The sequence below is a fragment of the Petaurus breviceps genome, unplaced genomic scaffold (assembly GCF_028583685.1).
Source record: "Petaurus breviceps papuanus isolate PSGF00001 unplaced genomic scaffold, PetGlider_PUasm1.0 101, whole genome shotgun sequence".
Lineage (NCBI taxonomy): Eukaryota > Metazoa > Chordata > Mammalia > Diprotodontia > Petauridae > Petaurus > Petaurus breviceps.
Window position 1 is genome coordinate 6265715 of NW_027185575.1, and position 24192 is coordinate 6289906.

Consider the following 24192-nt stretch of genomic DNA (forward strand, 5'->3'; position numbering starts at 1 on the left):
ATCTATCTATCTATCTATCTATCTATCTATCTATCTATCTATCTATCTATCTATCTATCTATCTATCTCTCCATGTCTCCATCTCTCTCTCCTCTCCTCTCTCTTTCTCTCTCTCCCTCTCCTCCTCTCTCTGTCTCTCTGTGTCTCTCTCTCCATCTAGATAAAGTACCCTAATCTCTCATAGATGGAGTACCCTCATCTCTCTCCTATGCTCCAGTCCCACATCTTCAGTTTCCTGGGAAATGACTCCATCCTGGAGTCCCACTATGAGGTCCAACATATCCAAAATAGCATTCATTTGAGGCAGCCAGATGGTGCAGTGGATAGAGAGCTGAACCTGGAGCAAGCAAGACTTGAGTTCAAGTTCAGCCAGAGACACTTACTAGCTATGTAACCCAAGATTTTACATCTCATTCTCTTCATCAGTAAAAAGGGAATTAAAATTTTACCCTATAGTGTCATTGTAAAAATCAAGTGAAGTAATGTATGTAAATATATGTAAGGCCCCTTACAAACCTTAAAGTGTTAAATAAATGTTATCATCATCATCATCGTCACCATCATCATTACCTACCTCTCCCTCCTTAAAGCTGCCTCTCCTTCCAGTTTTCCCATTTTTATTGATGACAACACCACTCTCCCAATCACCCAGACTTAAAACCCAGGTCATTCTCTTCCTCTTTCTTGGCCCTCAATTGCTAATTCCTTTTGATACTGTCTCTATGACATCTTGGTAATCTGTTCATTACCTTCCATTCATGCAACCGCCACCTTATTACAGGCCTTCATGGCCTTTCACTGGAACTACAGTAAAAACCTTCTAACTGTTCTTCCTGCCTCCACTCTTTCACCTCTCTATTCTGACTTTCATACACTTGTCAAAATAATATTCCTAAATCATGCCATTTCTGTGCTCAAAAAGCTTCGGTGGTCCACTATCAACTCCTTGGTCTGGCATTTAGAGACTCACAATTTATCACTAACCTGCCTTTTAAGCCTTATTTCACATACCCCTCAAGCAAACACCCGCATACTTCCCATATTCTATACCCTGGGTGAAATGGACAAGAAGTTCTGGGGACGGCTGAATATGGCACCTCTCTGCAGCTTCCTTTCCCTTCGAGGCTCAGCTCAGGTACCACCTTTCTCATGAAACCTCTCCTCCTGCCCCCCTTCACCCAAGACCTCAGTGAAACTGTGATCCCATTGGCTATCCAGAATGATCTCCCCCTTGTTAAGACTATTTTCTCCTATCTATAACACCCTAATCCTTGTATTATTACCTGGGGCTATGTTCCCCATAACCCTGGTTGATGGTTTTGTCTACCATCCATAACAGCCTGCCTTGTATTACTTTTATCTGGTGTCCTGCTTCAATGTCCCCAAACCCTTAAATGATAGTATTCTCCCCTACCCATACCGTATTATACCTCTTATCTGCGATCATGTAGCATCTTCTCTATATCCAGAACTGAGAGTGGTCCCTCCCATCTATAACACACTACCTTTCTCTGTCGAACAGAATAGAAATAGAGGTGGGGAACCTAAAACCTCGAGGCCACTTGTGGCCCTCTAGATCCTCAAGCGTGGCCTTTTGACTGAATCCAAACTTCACCGAACAAATCCCCTTAATAAAAGGATTTGTTCTGTAAAACTTGGACTTAGTTAAAAGGCAGCACCCAAGGACCTAGAATGCCACATGTGGCCTTGAGGCCGCAGGTTCCCCACCCTGGAGAAGCTACTGGGGAAAGGACTATAGCATAACGTAGAAGCATATTAAAAACTTCTTAGTTTCTCCAGAAGTATTAAGAACATTTATTTCTTTATTTTAAAAAGCTCGTTCTAGAAAGTTGAATGATAGATCAGGGACAAAAAGGGCTTTTCTTAGAGAAATAAATTAAGGGGGAAAGTGTTGTTATTGTTCAGTCACATTCGATTCTTTGTGGGCCCCCTCAGAGTTTTTTGGGCAAAGATACTGGACTGTTTTATCATTTCCTCCTCCAGTTCATTTTACAAATGAGAAACTGAGGCAAACAGGGTTAAGTGACTTGACCAGGGCCACACAGCTAGGAAGTGTCTGAGGTTCATGATGATGAGTCTTCCTGATTCAAGTCCAGTGCTCTGTGCACTGTGCACCTGATTGCCAAGAGGACAGTACCCAACCTTTTAACAAGGAATAACTCTTCTCTTATTTATATCATTGCCTTCTCCACCCCTAAAGGGCCCACCTAAGGGAAGTGCCCTCTGCTCCTGTGAAAAGGAGGCAGCCTTACGCCCTCAGTTCGGAAAAGATTCTCCCTCTTGATATCCCATCCTTCCCACAAGGGAATGGGATGAAGAAGATAGTGACTTGTTTATATAGCAATATTGGATGGTAAGCCCCAAATGTATTTTTATATATTGAGATCTTTGCTTTGTTCAAGATTCTAGAGAAGGTTACTCAAAATCATTTTGGAGCAGAAAAAAGCTATTCCAATTTGGATATCTCCCCCTCTAAGCTAGAAATTTCTGTATATTAGAGAAATGTTAAATAAGATAGAATTGTTTCATGGAGTGTGGAATTCGTGTTCATGGTTTTTGCTTCCATACTTATTATCTATGTATCTCTAGTGCCTAGCATCTTCATGAACCTCAGACACTTCCTAGCTGTGTGGCCCTGGTCAAGTCACTTAACCCTGTTTGCCTCAGTTTCTCATTTGTAAAATGAACTGGAGGAGGAAATGATAAATTATACCTAGTAGGCTTTTAAGAAGTTCACTGAATGAAATACAAGGGAGATAACAGGACCAACCTGCTGGCAGAGTAGAAAACTCCACAAAGGCCTCCTTCTTTTCTCTTTGCTCCAGAGGAAGCTGCCACGGCATCTGGTGGGGTTTCGCCAAAACCTTCACTTTGTAAGCCATGTTGGGCTTCAAGTTAAAAAACTGATACTTATACCTTGCAGCCTTGACGATGTCAAACTCCTCCTCATTAAGAAAGATAATGTGGCTGTAATTGCTGTTGGTTGGGAGCCAGGAGAGCTCCGCTGAAATCTGAGTGATGTGGTCTACCCGTAAGTGGGAAGGGGCCACAATCACATCCTTGCCCACGAGCAAGGTGCACTGAAGCTCGTCCGAGTTCCCCCGGCTTGTGATGCTCTGCACAGAAATCCGGTACGTGCACGCTGCGATGTTGAGCTTTTCAATCAGGGCTTTAGTTCTGCTCCCCAGGGTGAGATTCATGCGGGTCTCGTTGTCGACAAGGACATTGTAGCTGATTACTGTCCCCCATCCTGGTGGCACAGCCGGGGGATCCCAGCCCACAATAACACTTTTGGCTAGTTGTTTGATAAGGGTGATTCGTCTAGGGTAAGGCACGATGTCTTCTCCAATCTCGTCAATGTTCACATCCAGCGTCCCAGCCCCGTTGTTGATGATGCTGGAGTCTCCCTGGGTGGGTGAATTCAGATCTAGGATGCTTTCTCCTTCCAAGCCCACACCAGAATGGTTGATGAAATTCTGATCCTGTTCACTCCCCAGTGTGTTGGACAAGCGGGATTCATTGTCCTGGACAAAATCCACAAAGTTGGAAGGGACAAGTCCTCTCTGCCCATCTAGTAGCTCTCCTGTTGAGGATAAAGAACAGCATTACCACAGAACGGACATAATTGGAGTTTTTCCTTGCCTTGCCATGCTGTTATACTACATCAGCCAGAAGCACATTAGGAAGGCTGAGAACCAGGGAGGCATTATTTCTGAAAATGTCCCCAAAGGATATGCAAACTCTGAGTTCCTGGGAAGTTCACACAGTTTGATAATATATTATTATTTGGACAGCTTTTCTAACCTTGTGAAACCTTACTTTCTCCCACCTACTCTGCCATACAACGACACCAGTCTCCTTGCTTTTTTCTCCTATAAGACACCCCCTGTTCTGATTCCTGACATTTTTACTGTCTGTTCCCCATGCTTGAAATTTTTTCCTTCCTCCTATCTGCGTCTTGCCTTCCTTCAAGTTCCAGCTAAAATTCCACCTTCTACAAAAAGCCTTTCCTAACCTTCCTTAATGCTAGTGCCTTCCTTCTATTTATTATTTCCAATTTATCTCATATATGTACTATATATACTGTATATGCATATGCTATATATGTATATCTGTTACACCCCTCTATTGATTATTCCAATTTATCTAATATATGTATATACACATACTGTATATATAATATAATAATATATGATACTATATATGTATATGCTATATATACCCATCTGTTGATTATTTCCAATTTATCATATATACTACATATATATTATATGTATGTATATTCCTGTTGATTATTTCCAATTTATCTCATATATACACTATGTATATAGTATATGTATATACTATGTATAGTATATGCTGTTTACATCCTTCTATTGATTATTTCCAATTTATCTAATATATGTATGTATATATATACTGTATATATAATATAATAATATATAATGCTCAATATTTATATGCTATATACACCGATCTGTTGATTATTTCTAATTTATCATATATACTGCATATATACTGCATGTGTGCATATTCTGCTGTTGATTATTTCCAATTTATCTCATATATGTATATATACACACTGTATATATACTGAATATGATATGTAATACTACATATGTATATGATATACACACCCATTTGTTATTTCCAATTTATCATATACATACACACTATATATTGCATATATACTTAATGTGTATATACTATATACACTGTATATGCATATATTACTGTATAAATATCCCTCTGTTGATTACTTTCCATTTATCATATCCACTAGATAGACAGTTCATATATATTGTATGTTCATACTGTATATATCCCTCTGTTGATTATTTCCAATTTATCATATATACATGCATATATGTACTATATACATACTGTGTCTGCATTGTTGATTATTTACAAGTTATTGGATGTACTTATATACTTTGTGTATATTGTATATGTGTATATACACTATATATACTCTTGATTATTTCTAATTTATCATATATGCATATATACTGTGTATTATGCATATATACTTTATATATAATATATACTGTATATATCCCTCTTTAGGTTATTTCCAGTTTACCACATATACTGGACATACTGTATATGTATGTGTATATGTATGTATATATATATGTATACTGGACACACATATATGATAAATTGGAAATTATATGTACATCTTGTTTATACATCTTTATGGATTTTTTCTCTCCCCATTAGACTTCAAGCTTCTTGAAGAGCCAAGATTTTATTTTTTGGTGTTCATTTGTTTGCTTGTTTGGCTTTTTGGAGGGCAATTGGGGTTAAGTGACTTGCCCAAGGTCACCCGGCTAGTAAGTGTGTCAAGTTTCTGAGGCCAGATTTGAAATCAGGTCTTCCTGACTCCAGGGCTGGTGCTCTATTCACTGTGCCACCTAGCCGCCCTGGTTTTCATTTGTTAAGTATCATCAGCATTCAGCATGTCAAATAATAACTCAATACATGTTTGTTGACCTGTCCACTTGACAGAAGGGCTCTAACTAGACCCTGCCCAAGGACATTGAAGTTTGAAAGCTCAGGTGAAATTCATTTTTCTTCATCTCCATCATCTTCATCATCCTCACTGACTACCCATGTGATCTGGGACAAGTTATTAACTTTCTAGTCCTCTCATTTGTCAAACATGTGAGCTGTACTAGAGGGTCTCTATTTCTAGGTAGGTGATCCTAAATCATGTCACCTCCACTGAACCACAGTTCCCTCATCTGTGAAAAGAGATGGTTGAACTGAATGACATTTAAGGTCACTTCCATGTAAATTGATGCTCCATCTAGAAACAAAACTAAGCTTAGCAACTAGTTAGCAAGAAGACTGTATCCCTCCTTTTTCAAAGGAATTTTTCTTTTAAAGTTGGTTGGAAGCTATGTTTCATTCTGTTCGCTCCAGGGACGTTTCTGGGAAGTTCATGCTGGGTGCTCAAAGTGCTTGTTATAGCTTTGTTGAGCAGTAATGTAAAATGCAATTAAAAGCTGAAACACACACTGATTTTTTCCCATGGTAAAAACAAGCATACAAAGGCTGCCTTTTAATCCTCTTAATCGATACATCAATTCTTTATGGATCTCTGCAGGTTTTCTTTCCACCAATGAAGATTGCAGACCTCTCTGACTTTGCAGATGGTATTCAGGAGTTTCCAAAGGATGGAAAAATCCTTCACCCTTCAGCCAACCCAGCAATGAGCCTCTCGGTCCCTAGCTAGGAGTGGTCCTTGTATGACAGTACAGTGGAAAGATTGCTGGGTCCAGAGCTTGAGCAGCAGAATTCAAGTCTCACCCTTGACTCTTACTGCCACTAGCCTAAACACCTCAGCTTTCCTGCTCTGTAAAATGGCGGCTAATAAGAGCACCTACTTCACAGAGGGATTGTGTATATGTGAAGTGTTCTGCATATCTTAATGGGCTATGTAGATGTTATGTATTATTATTATAGACATAGGGACTAATTCTGCGGTTTCACTGGCATAGGGAACTCCCAGGTGAGGAAACACTTTCTTCCAATGCAGTTTAGCACTTTCTTTTCCACTTAGAGTCTCACAGAGAGTGACCTAGAGTTTTGCTGTTCAGTTGTGTCCAACTCTTGTTGACCCCATTTGGAGTTTTCTTGACAAAGATTCTGGAGTGGTTTACCATTTCCTTCTCCAGCTCATTTTACAAATGGAAACTGAGGCAAGCAAGGTTAAGTGACTTATCCAAGGTCACACAGTTAATAAGAATCTGAGGCTAGATTTGAATTCAAGAAGATGAGTCTTCCTGACTCCAGGTCTGGCACTCTATCCATTTAACCACCTAGTTGCCTGTTAAGGGAAGAATTTGAACTATGTGGCCTCTGAGGTCTTAGATCTATGGACCCTGTCTGTCATTCTTGGATACAAATACCAGAGCTGGTGCTTTGCTAGCATAGCCTGTGGGCCACCTCAATGCCATTCTGTGACATCAGTTCAGAACTTTGTCAACATCCAATAAAAATATCTGGTGGGAGCACAGAAAATTTCAACCAAATCCTCCATGGAAAAATTCAGTGAAAAAAATGATGTCAACAGGATGTAATTTTCTACATCCAAGATATTTCCTGCTTCTATTCATTTGCTAGCTATGTGACCTTGGGACATATATAAACTTCAGTGTTCTCATCTGTAAATAATGGAGGGTTCAGCTACATGGCTTTTGAGGTCCCTTATGACTTTAAATCTTTGGTCCTATGACCTATAGTATTATAATCCTGAGCTCCTATTGGGGGGATAGGAACTAGACATCTGATTTCTTTACCCTAGGGAACTTCTAGATGAAGAAAATCTCCCATATGAGAAAAATGCCTTTATCATTGCATGTTGGCATCCTTTCTCTACAATGTACAATCTTTCAAAATTGCTCAGCACACTACGAAGTTGTATGACTTGTCCAACGTTACACAGCTACTATGTGTCAGAGACAGGATTTGAACCCATATCTCTCTGTCTCTCTATCAGATATGACCCCTTGCCTTTCTTCTCACTGTGCAAAGATGACATCATTCATCCTACTAAAAAAGTAATTCAGTTCTCAACTCTTGGTCCTTCTGGAAGGGAAGCAGGGATTCCTCCTAGACATGAAAGGGTTTTGCTATCATTAAAGATGTTTGGAAGCAAAATGACACCCTGGCATTGGTAAAATTCTGAATAATAGTGTTGCTCCAGCTATTTCCATCAAGTGCAAGTAGGTGACAGGTCCCAAAGAAAGAAAAGCTGAGCAAGTCCAGGAGGCAACATTAATTCTAGGAACTACTAGAAATATTCAGAAGAAGGGAGGGGTGATGGCCCCCTGTTTCCCCCTTTTTATGTACCAATCTTACTTCTAGATGCACAGGAAAGAAACCTTGGCGGTGTAGTCAAAATCAGAGTCCTCAGAAAGAGAATCACAGCATCATAGAATCTTGGAGTCACAAGGTCAATGAGGCCAACTGCTTGCTCCCTGAATAAGAACCCCTTCCATGACATGGTTAACAACATTTCATTCACCTTTTGCTTAAAGACTTGAAGTGATAGAGAACCTCCTGAGACAGTCCATTCCGTTTTCATATAGCTTCTAATCTTTGCTGTTGGTTGAGATCTGCCTGTCTCTAACTTTTCTCTATTGATCACCTCTAGAGGGAACCAGGTACTGGATAGAGAGAGTACTGAACTCAGAGTCAAGAAGTTCTAAGTTCAAATCCTTCCCCCGAGACTTACTGGATGTGTGTCAGGTCACTAAACCTCTCTCTGCCTCAGTTTCCCAATCCATAGAATGCGGATAACAGTAATACCTACCTCCTAGTGTTGCTGTGAAGATCAAATGAGATGGTATTTGTAAAATGCTTTGCAAACCACAAATCATTATATCAATGTTAGCTATCATCATCATCACCACCACCACCACCACCATCATCACCATCATCATCATCATCATCATTACTGTGAGAACCAAATGAGATAATCAGCAAATGAGATGTAAACCTTAAAGCACTATAGAAACCTAGATATTATTATCCAAACACCTTGAAAAGTAATTCTGCACAGTTTTGCCAAAATGTTTTTGGAAACAGACTCACCAGCAGTAGAGCTTTAAGAAAATTTAGTCCAATTTAGGACTTGGTCAGTCAACAATCACTTATTAACTACTTAATACGTATGCGGCACTGTGCTAAGATCTGGTGATATAAAGAAAGGCGAAAATATGGTCCCTGGTCTCAAGAACCTCACATTGTAATGGGGGAGACAACATGCAAATGAGTAGGCATACAGAAACAACAAGCTAGTATCTATATAACACTTTAGGATTTGCAAAGCATTTTATATGTTATCACATTGGATCATCACAAAAACCTTATAGATAGGTGCTATTATTATCCCATTTTACAGATGAGAAAACTGAGGGAGAAAAAGTGACTTTCTCAGAGTTGTAAAGCTAAGTGAGGCAGGATTTTAACTCAAGTCTTCCTGATTCCAGGTCCAGCACTCCATCATCTGTCCCATCAAGCTGCCCAGCTAGACATTGTATATGGAGTAGATAGAAGGTAATTTCAGAGGAGAAAGCAGCAGCAACTGGTGGGACTGGGAAAACACCTTCTGAGGAAGGTGGGATTTGAGATAGTTCTTAAAGATGAGGAAACTAAATCAACTAGAGGGAAATGCCTTGCCCCAAAGTCACAGTGAGAGTGAATGGAAAAGCAACAGGAAGGCACAGCATCCTTCAGGCAACGCCTCAACTCAGACTTGTAAGGTCATAGGTATGGAGGAAGGTGTAATGGGAATGCAAATTTGGAAGATCTTCCCTGCCCCTAGGTTAAAGTGCACCTGAAGCCTGAGGTGGGAGGCTTGTTTTTCAGTAGATACTTTTTGATTGGCCAGTGGGTCAATAAGGTTGTTACATTCTCTGAGCCAGGAGAAGGCTATATAAGCCCTGATGTGAGGCTTTGTTTTGGGGGCTCACTTTGAGAAGTGTTCTGTGATTTGATCTGTATTCTGGGAAGCCGTTGTCCAGGCCCCCCCCTGGCTTTGAAAAATCCAGATGTTGATTTGGTATGGATGTAATGGTTGGACAATTCGGAAAGCTGTCTATTTGATCTGTTTCTGTCTTGATAATTCTGCCTGTATACTTTGAAGTTCGGGTTGCTGACCTTTTTCCCCTGAACAAGGTAAACGATATATGTCTGACTGATTAAAGTAAGCTTGTTAACCCATTTTGAGTTGCTTTCCTTTATCAAAGCAGATCCAAGAACCTGTATGGGCAGCAAACCCTGAGGACGCGCTTGGGGTGCTTGCTGCTACAGAAGGACAGATCCAGACTCTGTCTCCCAATGTCTTCTTCATTGATGCACCAGAGATATAGGCTGGCTAGATATTTGGGAGGCAGGAAACATGGGATATGGTAGGTGACAGACTACCATTTGAGCCAAAGGTAGGTTCCCAGCAGGCTCTAGATGTGATTAAAATATTCCCAACCTACTTATAATTAGTTCCATGGGCTTAGGGTTGGGTCATTTCAAAGCCATCCCTGTCCTTGGTCCTGATGGCTTAGAGAAGACCACACAGATATTGCTATCACTTACCATTCTTAACAGTAATGGGGATGCCATTGGGCACCCATGTGTTTAGGCTTCAACAGTGACTAAGGAGGCTTCCCATGCAACCAAAGTGGTGCTCATTGGCAGTTGTCCTTGGGCATGGATCCCATGTTCCTGTGTGAATCAATACCAGAATGGTAATTTATGCCAAGGACTCACTCTTTGCTACCAGCTGCCTTGGAATTATTTTGAAGATCGAAACAGAAACACTGCACTAAAAAGTGAACAGGCTCTCAGGAAGTGAATCAGCAAGCCTTCAGAATTACCATGCACAAGGGCCAACAGAGATGACTTGAGAGTGTACTCAAAACCTTCTAGGGTGTTTCAGCCAAGGCTGCACCAAGGAAGAGTGGTAAGGCTAGAAAAGAGGCGTCTGTTTGTATGGTTTCAAATCAAAGGGACTGTGTGTTGTATCCCAGCATTTCTATTAGCAAAGACAAACTGGAAGAGATAATTGGTTTCTTAGGTTTTAATTGAATAGTTTAGGGAATCAATTAACCAAACTCTCTGACTGCTAATCCATCTAGCTACTGCTACTAAATTTACTTTCTTCTCTCCTATTTCTAGAGCAGAAAATGTGACAAATGCATAAACCATTTCAAAGAACTACAGAATCACATTATGGGTCAAAGTTTACCAGGACTTCATAGTATTTCACATCCAACCCATTCCCTTTTTTGTGTATCTTTTAAAAATATTTTATTTTCCCCCAGTTATATGTAAAATTAATTTTTAAATTCATTTTTTTAACTTTGAAAACTCCAAATTCTTTCTCTCCCTCCTCACTGAAAAGACAAGCAATTTGATATAGTTATACATATGTATTCAAGTAAAACATATTTCCACATTAGTCATAATGTGAAAGAAAACACAACCCCCCCCCAAAAAGAAAAATAGAGTTGTTTTTTTTAAGCCTTCTTTTTGTGTTTAGATTCCATCAGGTATTTCTCTGGAGGTGGATAGCATTTTTCATCATAAGTCTTTTGGAATTGTCTTGGATCAGTGTGTTACTGAGAATAGCAAAGTCATTCACAGTTGATCATTATACAATATTGCTATTACTATGTACACTCTTTTCCTGGTTCTGTTCACTTCGCTTTGCATCAGTTCATGTAAGTCTTTCTAGGTTTTTCTGAAAGCATCCTATTCACCATTATACAATCATCATACAATAATATTCTAATTCAACCCATTCCTGAGCAAAAATCCTATTTATAAGACTGAAGAAAAGTGGACATCCAAACTTTGCCTGAAAACCTCCAATGAGGGGGGATTCACTACTTTCCAGGGCAACTAAGTTTACTGTTGTTAAATTGTAATTGTTAGGAAGTTTCTCCTCAAATGGATCTAAATTTTACTTCCTTGTAATTTGTACCCATTACTTGTAGTTTTGTCTTCTGGAGTTAAGCAAAGCAAATCTAATCCCTTTATCATATCGTGTCCCCTCAAATCATTTGTTATATCTTTAATGTTCCTTTTTTCCCCTCAATGCTTCTCTTATCCAGTCAAAATATCCTATCACTGAATCCATATGATATGAGCTTGACATTCTAAGTGGTCCTCCTATAGATATTGTCCAACTTATTATTGTCCTTTCTAAAATGCTGTACCCACAATTGAATGTGATGCCCCAAATGAGGCCATCCACTTTTTTTGGTTGGAAAATTCCAACTTTCTTATTCTGCGCACAGATGTGATCAGTATGATGGTGATTGGAAATGGTATAAATAGAAAACATCATCAATTCCTCCTCCCCACCAGACTCTTGGCCCTTTTCATAGTTCTACTGTTTCTATGCAACAACTAAATGACAGACTTAGAAGTATATTCTTCTTTGAATCTGGGACATGTCACACAGATGTATGTTCTGACCTGGCATGGGAGAAAAATCAGCTCTCTGTAGGTAATGAAAGAACTGGCTGAAGAAACCCTGATAGGCTAATTCTGTTGGTCTCAAACCTGTGGTTTCCATACTGTGATTACTGACCCCTAGTGAGCCATGGAGTTATTGCAGGATGGCCAGGTGGTACAGTGGATAGAGCATTGGGCCTGAGTTCAAATCTTGCCTCAGACATTACTATGTGTGACTCTGAACAAGTCACTTAACCACTGTTTGCAGGTATTACCATGTCACCCCATAGGCAACAAACTCTATTGACTCCCTATTACCTCTATGATCAAATATTAAATCTTCTGTTTGGCATTTAAAGTCCTTCATATAACCTGACCCCCTTCTGATCTTTCTGGTCTTCATGTACTGTAATCCTCCCCATATACTCTGTGATACAGTGCCAAAGACACTCCATCTTCTAAGGCACAGAGCCCTTTCACTGGCTGTCCCTGGTGCTGGGAATTCTCTCCTTCCTTGTTGCTGTCTTCAAATCTCAGCTAAAATTCCATTTTCTGTAATAAGCTTTTCTTAGGTCTCCTCAATGTTAGTACTTTCCCCCTGTTGATTATCTCCAATTTATCCTGTATATTTAATTGCATGTAGTTGTTTGTATGTTATTTCCCCTACTAGACTTGTTGAGAGCAGGGACTGTCTTTTGCCTTTCTCTATATCTCCATCACTTAGCACAATGCCTGGTCCATAAAAGGGGCATAATAAATGCTTCTTGACTGACTAAAAGCCTCCTGAACCTTCTCAATCGGCTTTCTTAAAATTTAGGAGTTGTGTGGTGTGGGAATTAAGGGGGAGAAGAAAACGCTTCTTGTAGAAGTAGAGACATTTCAAGGGATCCGAGGAAGACAAGAGGCAGAAATGGGAAGGGAAAGGATTCCAGGCATGGGGGACAGTCAGTCAAAAGACCCAGGGCCAGGAGATGAAGTGTCTTGTGTGGGAAAAAGCAAGGAAGTCACTGTCATTGGATCTCAGAGTACAGGGTAGGGTGAACAAGATATAAAAAGACTGGAATGGTAGGGAGTAGTTCCTGTTGCCCCTGAGAAATTATGTTTGGTTAAATATCTTCATATCAGAGAAACCTATGAAGAACTGATGGAAAGTGAAATGAGCAGAACCAGAACAATTTCTATAATAACAACATTGTAAAACAACTTTGAAAACCTTGACTGATCAATGTGATGACAAAGCACAATTTCAGAGAACTTATAATGAGGCATTCTATCCACTTTCTGAAGGAGAGGAGGTGGTTTTAAGGTGAAGAATGAGACATATATTTTTGAAGAATGCCAACGTAGGGGGTGGCCAGATAGCACAGCAAGTAAGAGCACTGGCCCCAGTGTTGGGATGACCTGGGGATTGAATCTGGGCTCAGATACTTAGCACCACACCCAGAAATTAACTGGCCGTGTAACCTTGAGCAAGTTACTTAACCCCGATTGCTTAAAAAAAAAAATGCCAACGTAGGACTTCTTGTTATTGTTATTCTTGATTATGCCTATTTGTTAGGACGTTTTGGTTTTGATTTTTACTCGTGTTTAAAATGGACTCGGGTCGTAGGGAGAGGCAATAACTACTTATTAATTGAAATACAGTAAAATAGAAGTAAAGAATTGAACAACCTTCATAGAATCCATCTTCATCCATGTCACCGTATACATAGAGGTATTTTCCTGCTGTGAGGGGGAGTTCGGCTTCCGGGTTTTCATTTGGTCCATCAAAGGGGTTATAACTAAAATAAAGCAAATTTAGAACAAATCAGCCGGGGAATCGGAATTTGATCCAAATGTCTCCATCTTAGGGTCACTTCTTATTTTCACTCAGATCAATGAATCACGCCCAGATGTCGCTGAATCGTGGGATTTTTAAGTGGAAAGGAACCTCATTATGTCCTTCCTAATTTTAGTACCTTCCCTCTAAGCCAGTTTCCAATTTATGTACATTTTTTTACATGTTGTTTCTCTGAAGTAAACCAAGTTCTTCAAGGGAAGGGACTGTCTCTTGCCTCTTTGTATCCCCAGGGATTATGTACCTGGCACATAGAAGATACTTAATAAATATTTTTTAATTGAATGATCATTTGATCTCAAGGCAGCCCTTTTTCCTTTTAGATAGCTCTAATTGTTAGTAAATCTCTCTTCATATCAAGTCAAAATTTGTCACCTTATGAAAAACTTCCACCTACTGATCTTAACCTCATGGGACCAAGTAGGATAAGCTCTTTAATCTTTCTTCAATATAGTGTCCCATCAGATATTTGAATACGATTCTTAGGTCCTGCATAACACTCCTCTTCTCTAGGATTAACTCTCTCAATTCTTTCCTCATATGGTATAACTTAAAGTGTCCTCAGAATCTTGACTGCCTTCCTCTTCTTCCTTCGGTTTATCAATGTTCATCCAAATATGAGTACAATGCTCAACATGTGCTTGGGCTGGGGCAGAAAAAGAGGGAAACATCATCTCCTAATTCTTGGACATTCTTCTGCTCCTAATACAACCTAAGATCACATTATCTTTAGTTTTCCACATCTCACTTTTGACTCACATTGAAACTGCCATCCCCTAAAATCCTTAGATCTTTTTCAGATAAAATTCCGTCTAATCCCATGTGCCCCCCCCCCACCATATTAACCTGGGAAGTTGATTTTTTGAACCCAAGACTTTATATTTATTCCTATTGCATTTCATCTTACTGAACTTCATCCAATGCTTTTGCCTATCAAGGGCTTTTTCATTCCCGGCTGTGTGGCCAAGTATGTTAGCTAGCTTCCCCGACTCTGTGCTCTCTGAAAAACCAGTTCTTTTAATTGAGTCTTGAACTCTTTGTATCTGATAATGGATGTATAATATTGAAATCCCCTGGCCTGTTTGTGCCAGTTCACTTTTCTGTGCCTTCATACAGGCTTTCTTGCATTCCTGCAATCTTTCAAGCCTTAGTTCGGGTACCAGCTCCTCTGTGAGTCCTTCCCTGATTCCCCTTGAATTGTTAACATTCAGACCTGCTTCAAATCATAATGTATTTTTGTATTTGTGTTCATGTTGTATCTTTTAGGACTAGAACACAATCTCCTTGAGGGTATGGATTTGAGATGCTCAGATTTAGAGACATCTCCCTCCCAAATGGTTATATGGACTATTTGTGCCCAACCTGTGGTAGACCCTTCTGAGCTTGTATTGATATGATAAGCCATGGGTGGACACAGTATACACTGACCTCAATATTGTGATGTCATTTGGGTCTTCTTCAAGCATTAAGGACAAACAACAACTTGTTCGCAACTCAACACAGTGTTTTGCATATAAAAGGTGCTTAATAAATGCTTCTATGGCTGGTTCCATTCCCCATCTCTCTGACTTTCAAAAAAAAAATACTCTTCCCTGGCCACCATCACTCCCTTAAATCTTTTGATTCCCCTTATTAGATTGTAAGCTTCTTGAGATCAACAACTATCTTGCTTTTGGGTTTGTACACTTAGAATTCAGCACAAGGGCTGCACTTGAGGACCTAGAGGGCCACATGTGGCCTTGAGACCACAGGTTCCCCACCCCCTGTTCTAGAGTCAGCAGTTGAAACCTGTGTTCTCCTCAAGGTTAAATACAGAAATCAGTCATATGGGGTGGGGGGAGAGTGGGAGTACTGTTGCCAGAGAAGAAGCCTGATAGACATAGGGCATGGAGGAAGCAGTCTCTAAGTCCTATGGGGCTATGCACATACCAGATCCCACCAATGAAACGTGACCACCCTCTGGAAAGAGAGTCAGAAAAGGGGAAAGAAATCTGAGCTGGACCAAAACATCCATTCCCAGCAGCTGATTTGGAAACAAGGGTCAGCTCATAGAACCACAGACCTAGAACCAGAAGGGACCTTTGAAGTCAACTATACTAATTCCAACACCTTCTACATAAGGCCTTCCTTGATTCCTCCCAGGTTCTAGGGATTTCCTCTCTATGTACAGCCAGGTCCTGATTAGTGCAAAAACTGTATTCCATGCAATGGTTGCATGTATTCAAATCCATACTATTTGAAGTTATAATTATGGTAAATATGGTCACTGGCCCCAGACCAAAGGAAAACCTCTAATGGGGGTTTGAACAATATGCCCACCTCAGAAGATTCCTTATTTGATTCTTTGGGCATCCAGATATAGCTTGTATTTATATATTGGTTTCATATAGACATATTGTCAACACAGACATGTCTATCCCAAAAGAATATAAGCTACTTGTGGGCAGAGACTATTTCTTTTTTGTCTTTTTGTCTGAATCAAATGAGATAATATTTGTAAAGCACTTTAGCACCTGGTGTCTAGTAGGTGATATATGTGTGTATGTAGATATGTGTGTGTATATTTATATATATGCATATATATACATTATACACATGTGTATATGCTCATATGTACATACACACATATATTTTCCCTCCCCCACCCCTTCATCCTTATCTTTCTAGAACCTAACCTGGCACAAAGTAGGCACTTAAATACTTGCTGATTGATTTTACAGATAAGGAAACTGAGGCCCAGCAAGATTGAACGGTTTGCCCAAGGTCATGAGGGTTGCATACAAGGTGGGATTCAAACCCAAGTTCTGTGACTTGAGTCAGTGTCTTTTCACAGTATCATGCTCTTTCCCATCAGACTTTTCAAAAATCTCCTGCTTAATTGTTGGTGTTCCCTTTCTAAGTTAAACCATTTTTCCAGGTAGCACCTTGCTGAGCTTTTTGAGTTTAAGCAGATGTGCACAATCTCTTCCCCAGTCCAACCCTGTGGGGTGCATTTCCTGTGCCATCCACATTTGTTTTTCTACATGTGTTTGGGGTGAGGAGGCGAGGAAACAATCATAAAAACCTTACTGATGAAATATTGACAACAGTGAAGCAACCTTAAATGGGAGACAGCTCCTGAGAATTGTGTTTGGTTATCCACAGTGACTTAGTAATTAAAGTTTAATAAAAAAATTAATGGGGTAATTGTATTTTATTTTTGCTTGGTTTCCTGCTGGCCGGGGAAGCGACTGGCAAGCTGTAGAAGGCTTTAGCACCTGCTCCTAAAATGGTATCTTCTTTCTCTGGGGGAAGTGAAGTTAATTCAAGCCTGGCAGGGGGTTATGTGTTTCCCTGAGTTTCCATGTTTTGTGTTCCTGCTCTGCTGTGTCAGGCCCATTAGTGGGAAATGGGACAGGTTTAGCTGGCCCAGTATGTGCTGGAGGAAACAAAGCTTTGTAATGACGTTCTCTCCATGTATCAACTCAGCACCGGCCTATAACCCTTGAAATATCCAGAGCATCACCCCACAGTTGGGCTGCAGAAATGTGTGAGTTATTGGTACCCTCCTGGAAGGCTATGGTAGGGTCAGGTCCCATCTCCTCTCGAAAAGGAGGCAAGAAGTCTCCCTGAGCTTTTTGTTGGTCCCTCCCCTGCTGTTCAAGCTCCAAATAATGAAGACTTGGCAAGTAGGTCACATAACCCAGCCACACAGTCTTTGTGGAATCATGGAATGTCGTTTTGGAAGGAAGCTTTAGAAATCACCTAATCGACCCCCCTTAACTTACTCATCAGTCAACAAGCATTTATTAAGCATTTACTATATGCCAGGCTTCCCATGGATAACTTGAGTTAGGGTAATGTTTCAGAAAAATTGGAGAGGTCAGGATCTGGGATGTGAGGATCTGTGTTTGCACTCTAATTGTGTGACGGTGGATAAATACTGCTTAACTTTCCTAGACTTTGTCAATTATCCCAAGTATAAAATGAGAATGGTGGGCTAGATGACTAAGTCCCCTTTCAGTTCTAAGTCTACTCTGTTCTTTTTATCAGACTGAAGAAACAAGGATGATGGGGAAGGGAAGGGTGAGGAGAAAAGTTGCTGGTTTTTACCTGTAGCGGGCAACACACAGATGAACCTTCCCCGAATATTTCTGCTTTGAGGTATTGGAATTCCGTTCATTATCCATCTATTAAAAACACAATGAATTCTTTGGTTGTTATGTTGAAAGCTCAGTGTTACAAACCCATGAAAGTTCCCAGACCTGACTCCACATTTTCTCCACTTATACCAGAAAAATGACTTAAAAATTGTGGCATTTCCCATATTCTTTTGATATTCTCATAATCCTTAAATTTGTTTGTTTAGGGGTCCAAAAGATGCTTTCTATATCTAAAGGCTAGATTTTTATAACATAGCTGAAAATCTATATCTAAAGCCTAGACTTTTATACCATAGCTGAAAATCATGAACATTTAAGCATAGCAAAAGCCTTCAGTATTCTCAAGTTAAGAACTGACTCAAGACTGGGGACTTCCCACAGGACAATGGGACATTTGCCAGGTCCTTTGAAAGGCACTACTATATTTTGAGACATTTTTCTTTTATGGATTTTTTATTGATGTTTTATGTTTCTTATATCACCATAGTATCTCATGTATCCTTCCCCCTCCCCGTCCCTGAGAGTCATCCCATATGAAATATGCAGTTTATTTGTTTGTCTAAGAAAGGGGGGAAATAAATTGGTCAATACATTGTAGAAGTTCAAAAATATGTGCAATATATAATACCTGTATACTTCCCACTTCCACCAAGGAGTAGGTTGGAGGTATCTTCTCATATCTCTTCATTCAAGTCCTGCTAGATCTTTATAATTTCATTACATTTATTTTTCATTTTTCTGGTGTGTCATTGTTCTTTCCATTTACATTGTAGTTACTGACTTTAGGGTTTTGGAGGGGTTGGGAGAAAGTGGTCATAGTTGGATCATTAAACTTTGCAAGATTTCTCTGGGATTTGTGTATTTACTTGGTGTTACTTGGTGGATGCCCCTCATCACAACTAACACCAACATAACAATCTCTTCTTCTTTCTTCCTCCACCAAGATTCCCAAAGTTTTCAAATGAACCACTAACTGGTTCCTAATTCAGCACGAAGACATTATCCCAGCAGTCCAGAAACTATGTAATATGTAATTTTATATATTTTAATAACAATACCAGTAATGTTACACCCATCATGGTAAAAGTCTGAGAGTCTAGTTAAATGTTTAAAATACATAAGCAGAAAAAACCTCTGTAGTCCTGATTTTATGGGGGGGGGGGAGACTGTAAATTAGCAAACTTTATAATTAAAGAGTAACCTAAAGGCACTGGGAATGTCCCAGAATAAATGTGCCAGAGGCAGTGTTTAAATTCATTCTTCCTGACTGCAAGGCCAGCCCTCTATCTACTACCAAAATCCATACTTACTTCCATAGTTCTTCCTAGGTCTACATAGTATTTTTACAAAATGGGTAGTGGGAAAGGTTTGGGATGAACACAACAGAGTAATTAATTGTAAATTGAGTGCTTTGGGTAATTATTAGAAGGAATATGATAAATACAAAATTCTCCAAGTGAATTATAGTATACTGAGACTACAATCTGAAGTCCCTATGCTTCAACCTGGAAAAAATCAAAATCTGTGGGCCATAAAAGGACCAAGGGATGTATACTCATTCATTTAACTTTGAGACCAGCCATTTTACCCTGCTTGGAAGTCTGGGAAGACTTATTTGACTACCAGGGTTGAAGTCTCTTGAGTGCCAGGGGTTAGGAAGTCCTTTGGGGAAAGGGGTATTTCTGCTATTCTCTGTGCAAGAAGTCAGCTGACGGACTTCATAAGTTCCTTATTGTTGTTATTTGTCCTTCATTCTCAAAGAAGACCAAGATATCAGGGAGGTGATGCAATAACATGCGAGTGAATTGAATTTAAGTGAGAGAGGGCTGTGCAGTCACTAGTCTCACTTTCTCCTCCAGAGCCATCTGAGTCTAGCAGTGATATGTAGATCAGGACAACTGGAGATGGCCTCAGATGCAGTGGAAGACCTTGGTCCTTTTAAGCTAAGGTCTTTAACAGGTTTCAGTTTGACTGAGGCAGCCTACATTTACCCATTCAGTGATTAAGGCTAGATAAGAAATGAGGCAGAGCCTCTTTACCTAGTCCAAAAAAATAAATCCATCTAGGAGGGGAAGACCCTCAGGGTTTCTTAATGCGCATGACAGGACAAAGGAGCCATTGGACTATAGGGATGGGCCAAGCCTAGGGGTAGAGTGTTCATCTCTTGCATGTGCATCAACAACTTTTAAGCACTCAGTCTGGGGTCATTTATATTACCACCCGTAGGGCCACTGACCAAGAACCTACCTTATCAAGGTTTTTGTAAGGTACTTCTGGTTAAGTAGTGGTCTTCCCAGAGAAAGTCCTCAAATCCTCTTGAAGAACTTATACCCATGACATATCTCAAACCCTCCCAACCAGCCTCCTTGTCATTTTCCAATGACCTTAATGCCCTGAGGCTTCAAGGATGCTTACTTTCCAAACATGAACCCTAGACTTTCCAAAGTGTCTTCATAGATAAAAGTTAGCCTGCCACTTCCACTAACATTTAACAGGCAAACAAAACAAACATGGGACATCAAGAGGGTAGAAGGAAAGGCTGAAAGACAAAACTGTTCTTTTGCATACCCATTCCTACTTGGAAGGGGCTCTTCTGACGAAGACATAGGTGTTGGGAAACAACTATATGTAGAGTAGTGTGAAAGGCAGCCTACGTCAGGAAGGGATCATTTAAAGGAAGGGAAGAGGGAAAGGAAGGAGAGAGGAAGGAGGGGAGAGAAGGAAAAGAAAGGGAAGGGGAAGGGAAGAAGGAAAAGAAAGGAAAGGAGAAGAGGAAAGAAGGAAAGAAAGAAGGAGGAAGAGAAATGAAAAAGGTGATAAGGGATGTTCAGGGGAAGAGTGAAGAAAAGGGAGAAAAGGAAGGATGGAGAGAAGGAAATAGGGTGAAAGAGAGAGAAAGAACAGGGAGAAAGTAAAGAAAAAAGGGGGAAATAAGGTAATGGAAGAATGAAGAAATACTGAGGGAGCAAAGGAAAAAAGGAGGGAGAAGAAGGAAGAGGAAAGAAAGGAGGAAAGGAAAGAGGAAGTGGAAAGGAAAAAACTAGGGAAGGAAAGAAAAAAGAAGTAAGGGAAGAGAAGGCAATGGAAAGGAAGGAAAAGGAAGGCAAGGAGAAGGAAGGAAGATGCCTCCTTCTTGAATGTAGTAGTATAATAACATCGAAACTGGCAAATCCAGCAATCCCTTGGCACAGTGATAACAGGACTCACGTCTGATTCAAATCTGCATCCTGGGCTGCCAGATCTTGACCTGGATAGAAAAGTAGGTTTGACAGACAGTGGTTCAGGTTTGTCACTGGAGAGTGGTCGGGATCGAATAAATTCAGCAATCACAGAATGACTTCCAGAAGAACTGTCCTGACCTGGCCATGAAAATAAAATAAAAAAATAGAGAGAAATAAAATAAAATCTGAAACACACATGTATATACACACACATACAGAGAAGTCAGAGAGACAAGCATATGAACATGGACATTAATGACAACAGACCAGTTCTGTTGGGTTGAATGAGGAGTGGGGAGGCTGCATCCTTAGTGACTGCCATAACTTCTCTACCTCAGAAATTAATTTTAATTCAATGAGCAACTATCAAGTGCTTTCTATGGGACAAATGCTGTATTTGTGAGGGAGGAAGAGTGAGGAGAACCTTGAGGAAGCCCAAGGTGAGTTGGGGAAAGAGGATCTTCTTGAGCAGAGGTGATCCACCATGATGTTCAGATCCAATGTCACCAACTCCCCTAGCTGCATTTTGTCCACCTGTAAAATGAGGGTAATAGTCCTACCTACCCCTCAGGGTTGATGTGAAGATCAAATGAGATAATGCATTTCAATCACTTTACAATATTGGCTATTGATCACAATAAAAAAGTAGGCTTGTCCCCACTAGAGTCTCCCAGGAATCCTCCTCATGAAGGCAGCACAGTATAGGATAAACAGGACTTAACTGGTTCTTGAGACAGAGGGCTTAGATTAGAATCCGTCAGGTGTTTGCTACTCCTGTGATCTTGGGTAAATTATTTCATTCCCTCACTTAATTTTCCTCATCCCCAAATGAAGAGATAGGTATCAGTGAGTTTGAGGTCCCTTTCAGCTCTAAGTCTTGAAGCTATGATAAGGGTTATTATTCCCCTGGGTGAGAGACTTCCCTTGAGGGGACCTGAGGGACCAAGTGACTTTCTGGGTCCTAGGTAAAAGGCAGTTGAGATGTGATTCTATTGTATGAGGGAGTTAGAATGGGGTGGAAAAAATCTGGGGATTGCTTTAATTCATTTCCCTCATATGTACATGGCTTCTAAAGAATTCCCATGGATGTAGACAACTTGTATTCTTTCTCCCACTCATATAAGGGTCAGCTCAAGTACTGTCTAATCCATGAGGCCTTTCTTGGTAACTCGAAGTCTCTGTCATCCTTCCTTCTTCTGACTTCATACTGTCTGTGCCACTCTTCTGGAACTTACCATATAGTGTCTCTCATTTTTATCTATTTCTATATTGTCATATCCTCCCCTTACAATCTCAGGGAAATGATAAACTCCCTGAGGGAAGGAAGTGTGTCATCTAAAGTGTCTAACATGGAGTTTCCCATTTATCTGAAACTTATCATGGAGTGTCTCTTATTTGATCGATCTGTCTATCTGTCTGTCTGTCTATCTATCTATCATCTTCCTATCACTATTGTCTGTCTGACTATCATCTATCTATCTGTCTGTGTATCTATATCTATCTATCAATCTATCTATGCATCTTTCTTTCTGTCTGTCTGTCTGTCTTCTGTCCATCTATCTCTCTATCTACTCTTCTCAATGAGATTGTAAGCTCCCTAAAGGAAGGGAGTATGTCCTCCACAGTGTCTAGAATAGTGCTGTGTAGGAATCGTAAACTTACCATGGACTGTCTCTTATTTTTGCTTATTTATATATTGAAATATCATCTCGCCATTGAGAATGTAAGCTCTCTGAGGTAAGGGAATGTGCCTTCTCCATGGTGTCTAGTATGGTGACAAATGCAGAGAAGACATACAACAGGGTCAAGAAGGAGCTCACAAGACAGCTTGTCCCACCCTCACTTTTTACAGATATGTAAACTGAGGCTTGAGAGTTTTCATGACTTTTCCAAGGGCTTGTTTCCTTTGTAATGAAAAAGCCTGTGTCTGAATTTTTGCACTGATTTTGATCTAGCTCACGTTCTCCATTCAGATAAGGCAGCACAGTGGGATGGAAAGAGCTTCAGGTTTGTGGCATGGCAGCTAGAGGCCTGGATTTGGAATTAGGAAGACCTGGTTTTAAATGGCTGTGTGACCTTGAGCAAGTTGCTTAAACTCTCTGGGCCCCTTTGTACACTCTATAGCAAGGGTGGGGAACCTGTGGCAGGGAGGCCACATGCAGCCTTCTAGGTCCTCAAGTGTGGCCCTTTGGGTTGTATTCAATCAAAGGGCTGCACTCAGGGACCTTTGATTGAATCCAAACTTCACATAACAAATCCCCTTAATAAAAGGGGTCCAAGTCTAGCGAAAACCCAGTCTTCTAAGGGAAGCCTTTCCTGATCCCCCCCTTAACCTAGTCTAGGGATTATCTCCAATTTAAACTGTCTGTATCTTGTGTGAACATTGCTGTTTGCATGTTATCTCCCTGTTACACTGTGAACTCCTTGAGAGCAGAGACTATTTTTTTTTTTGCCTTTCTTTGTTTTCTTACCTGTTAGCACAGCACCTGGCATATAGTGAGTACTTAATAAATGTTTATGGACTGACAGACTTGGCCTCAGTTTCCTCATTCTTAAAATGAGGACTAACTTTTTAGATAGAGCAGGTGTTCTATCCAATGGGCCACCTAGTTGCCCCGAGAGGGAGTTTTTGCACTGGAAGTTCCCTATACTGATGAAATCCAGATTTAAGAAAATGTTTAAGGCACTATGCTTGGCACTAGAGGATATGAAGGTAATTATACTCAACTGGGAAAATACAACAGATCACCAGGTAAGTGCATATAAGAAAATTTGAAGAAGGTGATTGTATTAAGAAGTAGGGGGATCAAGAAATGCTGTGGGGAGGGGGTGGCACCTATGGTGAACCTTGGAGGATGCTAAGAATTATAAGAGTCAAAGGAAAGGAGGGAGAGCACTCCAGGAATGGCTGTTGTGGGGTGCGGCGGGGGGTGCACAGCTGGTACAGAGTCCCTGTGGCTGGAGATGGGAGGTCGAATTCCAGGAACGTCAAGCCCACTAA

The 24192-nt window shown here is 40.3% G+C and overlaps 1 protein-coding gene across 2 annotated transcripts in view; it reads right to left on the reverse strand.

Annotated features, from left to right (window-relative positions):
- Window positions 1–24192, reverse strand: part of LOC138158478 (RIMS-binding protein 2-like) — a 490854-nt gene that overhangs the window by 62860 nt on the left and 403802 nt on the right. For both annotated transcript variants that reach the window (XM_069084581.1, XM_069084643.1), the window contains exons 10-13: window positions 21178–21329; window positions 17921–17997; window positions 13663–13772; window positions 2792–3604 (exon numbers count right to left, since the gene is read on the reverse strand). In XM_069084581.1, the coding sequence (XP_068940682.1) occupies window positions 2792–3604; window positions 13663–13772; window positions 17921–17997; window positions 21178–21329 (1152 nt within the window). The remainder of the gene's footprint in view (window positions 1–2791; window positions 3605–13662; window positions 13773–17920; window positions 17998–21177; window positions 21330–24192) is intronic.